Raw genomic sequence first — 12037 nt, forward strand, 5'->3', positions numbered from 1 at the left:
AAAGTATGTGTGTTTATATATACTGACAGCATCAGTCCTGCGTCAGACCCTCTGGCCCGTGTCTGTTCGGTATGTATTGTTTAACATAGCTCCAGACTTATTGTCTGACGTGACCACATTCAAGGACTTAAACACCTAAACTTAGAAGTGCAATAAAACAAATCCATTTTGAGACCTGACAGAGTTGTGACAAGATGCAGACAAACACGTTTCCTCTTCTTGCTGAAACTCAGTATGAAGTATTAACACAGTATTGACAGTCACAATAACAGAGCTGCTGAGTCTGTTTAATCTACCCAGTCAATGGGCTTTTATTATGGTTCCAGCAACAGATCCATTTCATTCACAGTGAGAGTTCAACACATATACATTTTCATACACTATTTCCTCACACACATATGTACTATATACCAGAGAATGGGTATATATGTTTGAGTAAATACATGTTAAACAGCAAACATCCTACATCATATTGCATTGCATCTGCTAGCAGTTGTTTCTGCAGTGGTGTGCAGGAATGAAAGGCTAAAGAAAACTGGAAAAGTTACATTTTGAGGTTATTTTATGTCACTTATGTTATTTGTTTAGATCAAAATGAAACAACTGCAAATGATAATGAGCTATAACGTTTCACTATTCCTTAAAAGTGTCAGTAAGTAAGTGAGCGTGTACAGTACAAGCAGTACCTGAGGTCAAGTTTCTTAAATGGCTGGTAACAATATTTGGTACAGTTTTTGGTCAAGGTGCATGCACATCTCATCATCTCATCAGAATCGTCACAGCCCATCTGTGACCGCTCTCCTAACACAACACACCAACAGCTAGTCTTCTCTGTGAAGCTTATTTGTGTCTTCCACATTCTCGGAGGGTTGAGGTGCCGAGTTCCTCGCGCTCCTCCTGCGGTTTTGCCTCAGACGCTGCTCTGACAACCAGTTGGAGACGGTCATGGCGAGCCGGAGGAGGCCCAAGCTGATGCAGTGCACCTCTGAGGTGATGGGGATGTCAGAGAAGAGGGCGTGGTCACGGCACATGAGGGCACTCCTGCACTCAAAGTCTTTGACGATGTTGAGGATCTCCTGGCGCTCAGCCTGCCGCATCATCCCCCGTACGTTCAGCAGGGTGGAGACGTGCTTCTTCCTGTGCAGAGGAAGGATATGAGGAGGAGGAGGAGGAGCGGAAGGGAGGTAGACGGGTGTTAATGAAATCTCAGTCTGTTAGCTGTCATCAAATGATTATGAGTAACAGTCACATCTGTCTGAGTCATAGCATCTGTTTCTGGTGAAGAACTGAATATTTGGTGTCACTTTCCAAAAACAACCCATTTCATAAGAAGTCGTAACTACATTAAAGTTCCAGGGTTTCAGGAGATCTGTCGGCAGAAATGGATCATAACATTGATAGTAACGTTTTCAATCGTTTCATGTATTGACACTAAGAATCAATGTGCTAGGAATCCACAGGGGAAGACAAAATCTCAGTCAGCTCTTATTTGTGGCTTAAAACTAATATATAAAGCATTAACAAATGACTCATAAGGCATTTACAAAACCCATTATTTATAATATACTTACTCTATATAAAAGGTGGCTTCTTAGCTAGTCGCACACATAGGAGTTTGGTTTCGATTTTTGACAAGTCAACTGTTGGCATCCTATACTAACAAACTGAGAAGTCTGTCTGTCTGCCTGCCTGCCTGCCTGCCTGTCTGCCTGTCTGCCTGTCTGTCTGTCTGTCTGTCTGCCTGCATGTCTGTCTGTCTGTCTGCCTGCATGTCTGCCTGCATGTCTGTCAGTCTGTTTTTCTTGACAGCAGCTCATAGCTGAATTGCTGAGGACCAGAGGAAGTGCAGTGTCGACTGTGACGTATTTTGGATGAGTGGTTTTCGAGAAACTGACAGACAGAGATTCCTCCATTTATTTCACAATAAAAACTACACTTCCTGTGTATCATAGTAACCATATTGGAAACACAACCCCAAAGGACACAGCCCTGGGTTAGATGACTGAATACGGAGGAAAGACTGGAAGGACGTTGGAAAGATTGACATGTATTCCCCGGTGTAGTCCCAGTCTATGAATCACTGTGCTGGAGTTAAATGAAGCACCCAGACACCTCAAGGAAGAGCGGCATCCTCTGATCTCCTAAAATACCAGCAGGGGATGCCGTGAAGTAAACAAAAGGGATGAGTCAAGCAGTGAGTTAGCATGTCTCCATGTCTGTACCACTGTGTTCTGTTCTCCTCTTCCACACCTCTCCCTCTTTGATTCATGAGTTTTCACAAGTGTGGCACCAGTCTGTCTCCTGCAGGGTGGCAGGAACAGGAAGTACTCGGCAGCAGCTTCCTGTCTGCTCTGCGGAGGGTTATGCGTCACACGCGGTCATAGGTTGCCAACCGTCACCTGAGTCTTAATCTGTGCACAAACAGCCCCCGCTCCCCATCCTCCCGAGGCCTCTCAGCCTCATCCATTCTCAAAACAGACCCTCGCTCCTCTCCGAAAATAGCAAAGTTAATGTAGATATGTTTCCGCGCTCCTTTTCCTTGTTTTGATCCATTGTGACACACACACAAAAAAACATCCATCGTTTTTACAGTTTCTCTGGTCTGGCTACGAGCCAACAACAGCAATCTGAATGTGTAGCCGTAAGCATAAAAGAGTAAATGACCTTTGGGGTTCAGAGCAGATATATCTGTTTTTATAGACACTTCCTGGTTGCAACAGCAATGTTCCAACACTGCTAATTTATTTAAGAGCCTCACCGAATATCTGGAAACTCTTTCACCAGGACAGCCACCTCCATCTGGATGGAGGGAGTGTCCTCCAGGAGAATGATGTCAGCCAGGTGGCAGATGATGCTATCCAACCAAGATGAGCTTGAATCCTGAAGCAGAGAACAGACAAAGAAACTTTGATTAAAAACATGCAAAAGAGTTTATTACAATTTTTTTTAAATGATAAATTATATATTTTCACTGGACTTCCTTTTTGCCTTACTCAGTGTAAAGTTCACTGCACTTGTTATGTGTTATCCGTGTTTATCCAGATGGCTTCTGCCAATTAGACATGTTTTGAAGAGGAGGCAATGCAGATTAATACCTCTGAAGGCGAGAGGCCAAACATTTAGGTGATTTATTGAGAGAATAACAAAATTCCACCTCTGTTTTTCCAGGTCCTCTTTTTCCATCACATACTCAGGAAAAAGAAAGCAGAATTTTTTGGCTTGGCATTCACTAAAAATAACGTCTGTTTCGGACGGCCATTAAAAACTAATCTTCCCCCAATGCCAAGTTCCCAGTTTCCACAGATACTTCATCTCACTTCTCGGCGAAAAAGGCCATCAAGGCCATCCCTGAGCCACATCAAAGCCAGCCAGCTGACAGGAACAGGAAGTTCCTTCTGAACACAGCGGCTTCCTGTTGTCAGCCGAGGTGACGGACACTTGTTTGAACTCACATACACAAAGGGGGCAAATGCCACACTGACAGGCCAAGTTGTTTTACACCCTGTACCCCCTCTGGCAAGTGCTAACGTAAGCCTGGTTCATCCATCTCCATCTCACTGACGGCAGCCATTTTTTAGAGCTCACTCCTGTATCAACACTGTCTGAGTTATTCCTGACCTAGGAAGTTTGAGGGTCAGGCTCCATTCACAGCCACTCTCCATTTGCCCTTGCCAGCTCTGCTAAGTGTTCTGAACAATCAGCATTTTGGAATCAGTTATCATAGGTGGGGACCCCGAAAAGTAATAAGATCAGTTGAATGGCATCACCTGATTCATTTAAAATAGATAAAAGGTTTTGTGTGAGGACCAGACTCACCAGATCTTTAAAGAGTCCTTTCAGCTGTTTGGCCTCATCTTGCAGACGGAAAGCCATCCTCTTCCTCATCTTGGAGGATGTGCAGATTACCCGTCCACGCATGATGGCTCGGACATACTCTACCAGGACCCGCCGATGCACCTCACCCACCAGCGTCTGTCAGTCACTCATAACATTAGTCCCTCACTGGCTACATATGACCAAGCAAATATTGCATTTGTGTCTACATGTTAAACTTCATGTGATCACACAGGTGTTACCTGATATGGTGGAGAATCCATCCGTCTGAATTTCTTAAAGTGCTGTTTAATGCTGGCTTCAATGGCTTCAAATGCCTCTGTGTTATTCAGCCATTTTCTCTTTATCAGTTTGTCAAAGAAAGGCTGCAACGACAGACAAAGATCTGATTAGTTAGGTTGGTTAGATAAGAGTACGCAAAGTACATATAATCAAGTACTGTACTTGAGTGCATATTTGAGGTACTTTACATGTATATTTCCAGAACTTTATGTTTCTGCCCCACCACATTTTAAGGGGAAAATATTATTATTATTCTTTTTACTGCATTACATTTACTGCAGCTACTAGTTATTTGTCAAACTTAAATTTTGGACAAGATGACAACAGAACTTATTTGCACAGTGATTAGGGTCTTGTTAAAGGGAAACAAGCTTTATGGACTGAGATGAGACTTAATCATGTCTTACTGACCCTGATGTGCTCAAACAGTCGATCAGTCAGCACCCTCACTGATTGGTTGATGATCCTGTCCAGAGACGAGTTGGCTTTCTGCGCTGATTCCTCACTGCCCTGTGGGTCACACTGCCTGCAGCGCTCCACAAAGGATCTGGAGGACATAAAGGAGGTATTAAGCAGTGCAGCTATTGTGGTGCTCCCCGCACCAAGGAATAAAACTACATTTATGAATAATGTTTTTCCATAATTGTTTGTCTACCTGAGAGGAGGGCAGCAGTTGACTAGAGCTATGGTCCTGGAAACATATCCATCCCCTCGGTCTCCAAATTCCGCCTGTGTGTCATGAAACATCTCCACCTTCCTACGGAAGCTAACACAGGCAGGTTGTATGGAATTGTTAATGCAAGACAATAATAATTATGTCTTGTACAAACACAAGATATCCTCAGGCTATATAAAAAAAATCAAACCCAATTAAAAAAATTACATTTTATTTGTAAAGTGCCACAATTCAAAGCACTTTATATAATTAGGTCTGATAATATTGCAGAAAGGAAGCATATATAAAGTTAAAAGTAAGTCCCAGTACAAAAGCTTGTGGCACTCCATGACTAACATTTGTATGTCAAATACATTAACAACTTGGAATCTATCCTGTATGACTTAAACCAGACCAGTGCTGGTCCTTGATCCCTTGTTCTAGTCTCTGTGGCAGAATCTTGTGATGTACAGCATCAAAAAAGTTCTGTGTTTGAGAAAATAGAGAATACTATTCCAATATCATTATAACTGTCTGATTTAAATCCTTTTCATTTGCATGTACTCACTTGTAGAGGAAGTCAGCCAATCCAGTGAGACTACAACGAGCCACTCTTGCCCCAAGAAACTGGTTCACAGATGTGGATCTGTCCAAATCCACCTTTAGCCTCTGAAATTCAGCGAGAAGAAAGCAGTGTCGTAAGCAAATTATTGAAATCATTCCAAGAATTGTTTTTACAGCAGAAATGGCATATGACAATGTACCTGGATGACAGAGCGTGCAAGGTGTGATTGATACTCCTCTATGTGCAGAGTCTGGGCCCATCGCCGCTCCTCTTCATCCAGAGCCTGAATAAGCTCTGTTGTCACCTTATCCTGAAAATCACAGCAAGAAAATGAAAAACCTCTCTGTTGTTCAGATTTTTCTAAGAAACAGAGAAGCAAAAACAAGATGTCATACCCTGACAATACTGATACAGTCTTGCTCCAGCCTGTCCACTGTGTCTTGGGGCAGAATTCCTTCCAGAGGGGTGTAGTTGATTGCTGTGGTTGTGCCAATGGTTCCTAAGACGTCCCTGGTGGAAAGTGATGAAATATTAGTAAACCACTTCAGCTTTCTGGTTATTATTTCATGGGAGCACCCAGGTTCACTGACTATGTAGTTACCCTACCTGTTGTAGATATTGTAGAACCAGTCCAGCAAGGAGTAGACATCTGTTATCTGCAGCGGCCCACTGGTGATAGTACGAAGACGTTTGGCCACAGCTCGATGGTAGCTCTCCAAGTACACCTGGAAGGCAGCAAACTCCTCTGGGTAGATGGACACTGCATTTCTCCTTGCCGCATCAAGGTCATCCACCATTCTGCTCCTCAGACGCTCCAGGTATGAGGCCAGCTGTCCTGCCTGCGTATCCACCTGATGCGGCAGGCTCCAGTCTGCAGCCTCCGCCACAGCCTGTCTCCACTTTATCTTCAATCGGCGGGGACGCTGGCTGGTGTGGACATGAGGGGCGTCTGGCTCAGGCTTTGTCTCCTCTCTTAGGGCCCACGTTGCATCCGCATGCTCCTCCTGTTGAATCACCAGCACCACAAGCCCAAGGTTGGGACCAGCACTGGGTTGGCGGAGGGACTCCCGCACTACGTCCCACATTTCCTTCTGCAGGGCCTCATACAGGAGCTCCACGTCCTTCACCTTCCGTCGGCTCGAGTCCAGCGTTGCGTTGGAGCTGAAGGAGTCATCGATGGATGAGGATGAGAAGGGGATCATGCTGAGGGGAGTGCTGGGACATAGTGTTGGAGTAAGGGTGGGAGTAGATGGGGTTGGCAGATGAGACAGCAGCTCACACTCTCGCTCCAACTCCTGAATGTGTGTGTCGGCCAGGAGAAGGTCCCTGTGGTTGACCAACTGTAGGATCTCCAGTACTGTGGAGACAAAAAAAAGTGAAAGATAAATCTTTTTATTAGCAACAGTCAGAAAATGGAGGATTAACCAAAAATCCCAACTGTTTCCATTCATCATTGTTAAGTAGCTGTTAAGTAGTCAGTGTGCCTGACTGACAAATTGGGTTATTTGTTGCTCATTCAACACATTGTTCTATTCAGAGTGAGGTTTCCTGTGGAGTCTGTGAACAGTAACCTGGTTGAACATCTCTCTAGAGGAACCTAGAATAGGAGTTAGTGTGCTCATTTCCTGATTTCACAGTCTGCTGGTGATAGAAACTCAGTGACTCAGGGATCTAGGGACCTCTCAAACTCATCAGAGTGTTTAGTAGGATTTTCAAGTACAACTTAGACTAAACCAGGTAGAGAATAGTTCTCAAACTCGGAGGGAAACTACTCATAAAAAAAGATTTTCTGAGGTCCAAACATGTAAGTATGCGTATGTGATCGGGGTTTTATTACCTGAGAGGGGCTCTCTGGTTTTAACCACCGCCTCCTCCTCCACCGTTTCCTCCTCGCCCTCTTGGGAGGCCTTGTCTGACATGGATTCCCTCTTCAGCTTGCCCAAACTGACCATCCTGAGGAAGGAGGGCCGCCTGGAAGCCTCCGCCTCACTGTCTGTGCTCAGGTCCCCACACGGCAGGCTCTCTCTGCGCTCCTCCTTGCGTCGACCTGTGAAGCTGCAAAACATCCACAACGGCAGCAAAGAACGTGAATGACTGCCGCTGCAAGAGCTTGAATATGACTCACATTCATTGTATTTAGTACAGTATGAATGCTATTTAGGAGAGGTTTGTTTTGTAGTGTGTGTGCCCAGAGGCAGCTACAATCACACATCAGCCCTGATTGCCTCTGTTAAAAATAGCTCATTTCAGTAAGAAAGTAAACAACATGTCACTGGAAAACAAAGGGGGTTCCGTAGATCAGCACGTTGTTATGGCACATTGCAATAACTCCACAGGATATTAACACACTATATGCTGTGTTTTTACTGGCAAGCAGAGGTAACGAGTGATTTTCCATTTTAGTATATATACGTTCTCCAAGACTAACTAATAACTATGTTATTGGAGGTTATTTGATTTTGATTTCTGAAAATGTGCTTTGAATAAAGAAGATTTAGATTTTGTCTTTGTTACTATTCCATCTAAATTTTATTTTGCTTAATTTGAGGATGGATTGTTGAGTCCATTCAATGGTGCCACTCTCCTTTTAATAAAAATGCACTTTATCCTTTCTCTTTTAAATCTCAAAAGTCATGTGCTGTATATTAATACAGTAGGCGTATACATAGTACTTTATAAAAAGGCTCCCCTTTCCTTCTTGTACTCCACAATACCTGAAGCATTTCAACAAAAGCTTTTTACTCTTCATATTAGAAATCCAAACATGAGCTTCAATTAGATTCATTTAGTCTCCTTCCTCCCCACCCTTTCTCACCGGAGTAGGGTCATGATTCCCTCTGAGCCCCTGCGCAGCCCTTTCCTTTTCTCCCTCTCTGGGGGGAGTGTATTTGAGTCTCCAGGGCTGTAGTGGGGGTAGTTGTTCCCCCACACGTTGCGTCCCGATATGCGAAGCCCCTTCCCCAGTTTTCCAAGGGTTTTGAGGGGTGACACTCCACAGATCCGCTCCAGAGTCCCCCTGAGGGGTTTCCCTTTAGGGTTCCCTGCACCGTGCCTCTCTGCGTTCACCTCATTCTCCTCCTCTTCTCCATCACGGGAGGTCCTGAGCTGGTTACCCCTGACATTCCCCATGATGAGCCCCATGTCACCTCCATTCCTTTCATCCTCATCCAGGTCCACATCCTCAAAGGGGTTCAGGTTTTTGTTCAGATCCTTCAGGTCATTCAGATCCTTCAGGTCATTGAGTTCCCTGAGGTCTAAGTCCAGCCGGGGCAGAATCAGTTCACCGTTCACTCTGGGGAATTCGTGGCAGCTCTTGGACCTTCCCGGGAGCTTCTTCAGAATGGGCATGGTTGCAAATTAGTTTCTTGAAAAACTGAAAGACAAGAACAAGTTAGACTGGCAGCACAGTATCATGCTATTTGTAGTGCAGTCATTTATTATGTATGAGTCACCCAGAACAGATCAAACAATGAAAATGTGATTGACTCATTAACTTTAAAACGATTAACTGTATTTGACATTTCTACATATTTGACACTATCTGGTGCTTCATTTCTAATTGGGTTAAAACATAACCTGTAGGAGTCTATTGATATTTATTCAATATTGTGAAGTAATAACCAGGATATTTTACAAAATTCCCACGTACATTAAATTATTCTATTGTCTTAGAGAAAACATTAAGTTGTGTGACTGAAAAGTCAAATCATCAAATACGGGAAACTGTGTGTCAGATGGTATATCAGTCAGTTTATATAAGCAGAATCAAAAACATCCTTTCACGTGCTGGTTATGTAATGCTCTTCACTAAGCAAGTAGGAAATATGTATTCATAATATTGCTGCATCTACATGTGCTGCACTGCAGCCTTACATAAATATTACAGCTCTCATCAACAAACACTCATGTCGACCTGGTCAGGAAAGGTTGACCTGCAGCTTGTTGAGACTAACCTACATCTGATTGACAGGAGTGGTGTATACAGTATACGATTCCCTGTGATGGGACTATTTCATACAGTTTCCTGATCTGACTTTAGAGAATCAGACTGATATAAAACAAATGTATTTGTTATTTCTGTCACAATGAGTTCCTCTCACTGAGATGAGTGAGTTGATTTTGTCAAAACACTGAACTGTTGTTTTCAGTGAAAGGCAACGACATGAAACAGAAATACATCAAAATATATATTTTTTTACAGCTTGACTTATAACATATTACTCAGGTGAAGCTGATACAGGAGGAGGAGCCTTTGTTCCATGTAATTCTTAAAGTTCAGGCTTCAGCAAAGTTACACAAATTTATATTTTCCAAAGTAAGTCATATTATAAAATTCCATCTTTGTGTCACTATCCTTCCTATTCAGCTCAGAAAGGAAACTCTGTCTGCAGAAATATAATTTTTATCACTGTAACCTTGGGAGATAACAACAACATTCTGATTAGTGGACGCTTTATCTCCCTAGCCCCGTGTCTCAAACACTTGATCTTGATGACACTTGATGCACTGTTGTTCTCACATTATATTACTTTTTGGCCTCAATGAATATATTTAAAATATTCTGAGCAATATGAATTTCACAAAAGAAAATGTTCTCTTAATATACATATTTAGATTAAGACAACTTGAGTGCCATATTGTTGATCTGGTGGAATCTTAAAAATTTAAAAAGGGATCATTTTATACCTATATTACATTTATATACCTTTCTGCTCAATCCAAAACAGTGCTCACCTCTCAGCACTTCAGTTATACGTGCACACTCTGCACATATTTCTTCTTGTGAACATAAAGTTACAATTATCTGATCTCAAGTGGACGTCTACACTGAAATCATGGTTGCAATTAATGTCTTTGAATCATTAAGATAGAATAAACTATATTCACATCTATTTTGTCAGCTTTTGTTCTCTCAAATCATACATGTTTAATTTATAGTTTTATTTTTTATGTCTGAACATAGTCTTCAAACATCATATGGGAGGCTGAAACAATTTAATAACCTTTGATTATCTATTCTACTCCCTATCTACTGTTTATTGGCCACTCACAGAGGTGGAGGCCAGCAAAACACTTGTAAAGAGGTTTACGATTCCCTTTAAAGAAAAACTGTCTTTTGAAAATGAAAGGTGAAATAAAGACAGCCGGCTTTAATAAAGGATTCGGATCAATATGCAATAGTTGCATCTGTTCTGCTGTGAACACAAGTCGAGGTTAGAACCTCTGTCACTAAAATACCACAAAAAGCAGAGAGAGTCAGCACACAAGACAAACAGGGTTTTTAAACATTCTATACCAGAGTAAGTGACAGTTTCAAACCTACAGTATGTCAACAACACAAAATGATGAGCAACTATTAGGCAACAACGAGGAAAACCTCAACAGAGAAAAACAATAACGTGGACACTGATATGCATCAGGTCTGTGAGTACAGAGGATGAGGACCTACCTGATGTGATGGCTTTGCAGTGTTTTAGTACAATGTCATCCTGGAGTGTGTGGCTGTGCGTGCTGCCAGGCTGTGAAGTGTGTGGATGTGTGTGTGCGACTGACAAGTGTGAGAGCGTGTCCGAAAGTACTCGGTGGCTCAAGAGAGCAATGTGGCTGCCTGCGGTTTCCTGACGGGCCCTATTGTGGTGGAAGGTGATATGTTTTCCTGAGGAAAGGCCCGTCCCGTCCTTTCGCCCCCCTCCTACGCCAAAGACCCTCTGTCCCCACCCCTACACCCGCACCCCAGGGACCTTTCTCATTACAGTAATTGCATTAACTGTACTGTAAAGGAAGATAGAGCTGGACAGAGCATTCCCCTGTAGTGCTTTATGATTTTAGCAGCTCTATGCACTTGTTTGTTTGCGTGCATGTGATCTTGTATGTGTGTGTGCGTGCCCTGACTGATTTCTAGTGTAATGAAGCAAAGAAGGAGGATGATTCAGTGTCAACGGCCTTGAGTCCAAATTCCATTCATACACCATCTGTAGAGTATTCTTCCTCAGAGGAAGACCTTAAGTGGACAGATCTGAACTGAAGTGGCTATCAACACTCTGCCGCTGCCACATTGTCTTTGGTCAAATGCAGCTTCAAGGTCACTGCAGGCACGGCTCTAATGTCACACAAAGACCAGAGCTGCAAGATGAAGCAGTTGAAGGATATATGCTGTGTGTGTGTGTGTGTGTGTGTGTGTGTGTGTGTGTGTGTGTGTGTGTGTTTGTGATTTGCACTTAAATAAGTAACCAAGCAAAGAAACATGTCAACAAGGTGGGACACCTCTTGAGTTCTGTGCTCTTTGTGGCTCCCTCCTGCCACCCAGTGTACACTTTGGGGTCGGACAGGATATAGAGTCTAGCACAGACATGACCTCACTGGACAGTGACCGATGAATGAATCGGTTAACTCCTTAAACATATTCATCATCATGTGATGTGAGTCTCATTCAGTCATCAAGCTTCTGTAAACTCCCCCGCCCTCAGTTCACCCTTTGAATATCACGCCCTATTTCTCTATGCTTCTTAACCTGCACTTTTATACATGTGTGCTGAGAACAATGTTGGACTTTATGTGACACACTTATAATTCCACAAAAATATATATATATACTCAAATTGACTCACATTCACATGATTCACATTCACCCATTCATTCGCTTTTTCTATCACACACCATTAATGCAAAAGCAATTTCAGGTTTGATATCTTACACAAGGA

The 12037-nt window shown here is 42.9% G+C and overlaps 1 protein-coding gene across 1 annotated transcript; it reads right to left on the reverse strand.

Moving 5' to 3' along the window:
- Window positions 1-282: 282 nt before the first annotated feature.
- Window positions 283-10971, reverse strand: exoc3l2a (exocyst complex component 3-like 2a). Its single transcript, XM_020085453.2, has 13 exons — window positions 10786-10971; window positions 8152-8709; window positions 7174-7391; window positions 5943-6693; window positions 5732-5846; window positions 5536-5646; window positions 5340-5440; window positions 4772-4882; window positions 4528-4663; window positions 4077-4199; window positions 3817-3972; window positions 2759-2880; window positions 283-1137 (listed from the first exon to the last, which is right to left on the reverse strand). Exons 2-13 carry the CDS (start codon window positions 8682-8684, stop codon window positions 822-824), a joined length of 2793 nt encoding a protein of 930 aa, XP_019941012.1. The 5' UTR covers window positions 8685-8709; window positions 10786-10971; the 3' UTR covers window positions 283-821.
- Window positions 10972-12037: the final 1066 nt, after the last annotated feature.

This window comes from Paralichthys olivaceus, chromosome 15 (assembly GCF_024713975.1).
Source record: "Paralichthys olivaceus isolate ysfri-2021 chromosome 15, ASM2471397v2, whole genome shotgun sequence".
Lineage (NCBI taxonomy): Eukaryota > Metazoa > Chordata > Actinopteri > Pleuronectiformes > Paralichthyidae > Paralichthys > Paralichthys olivaceus.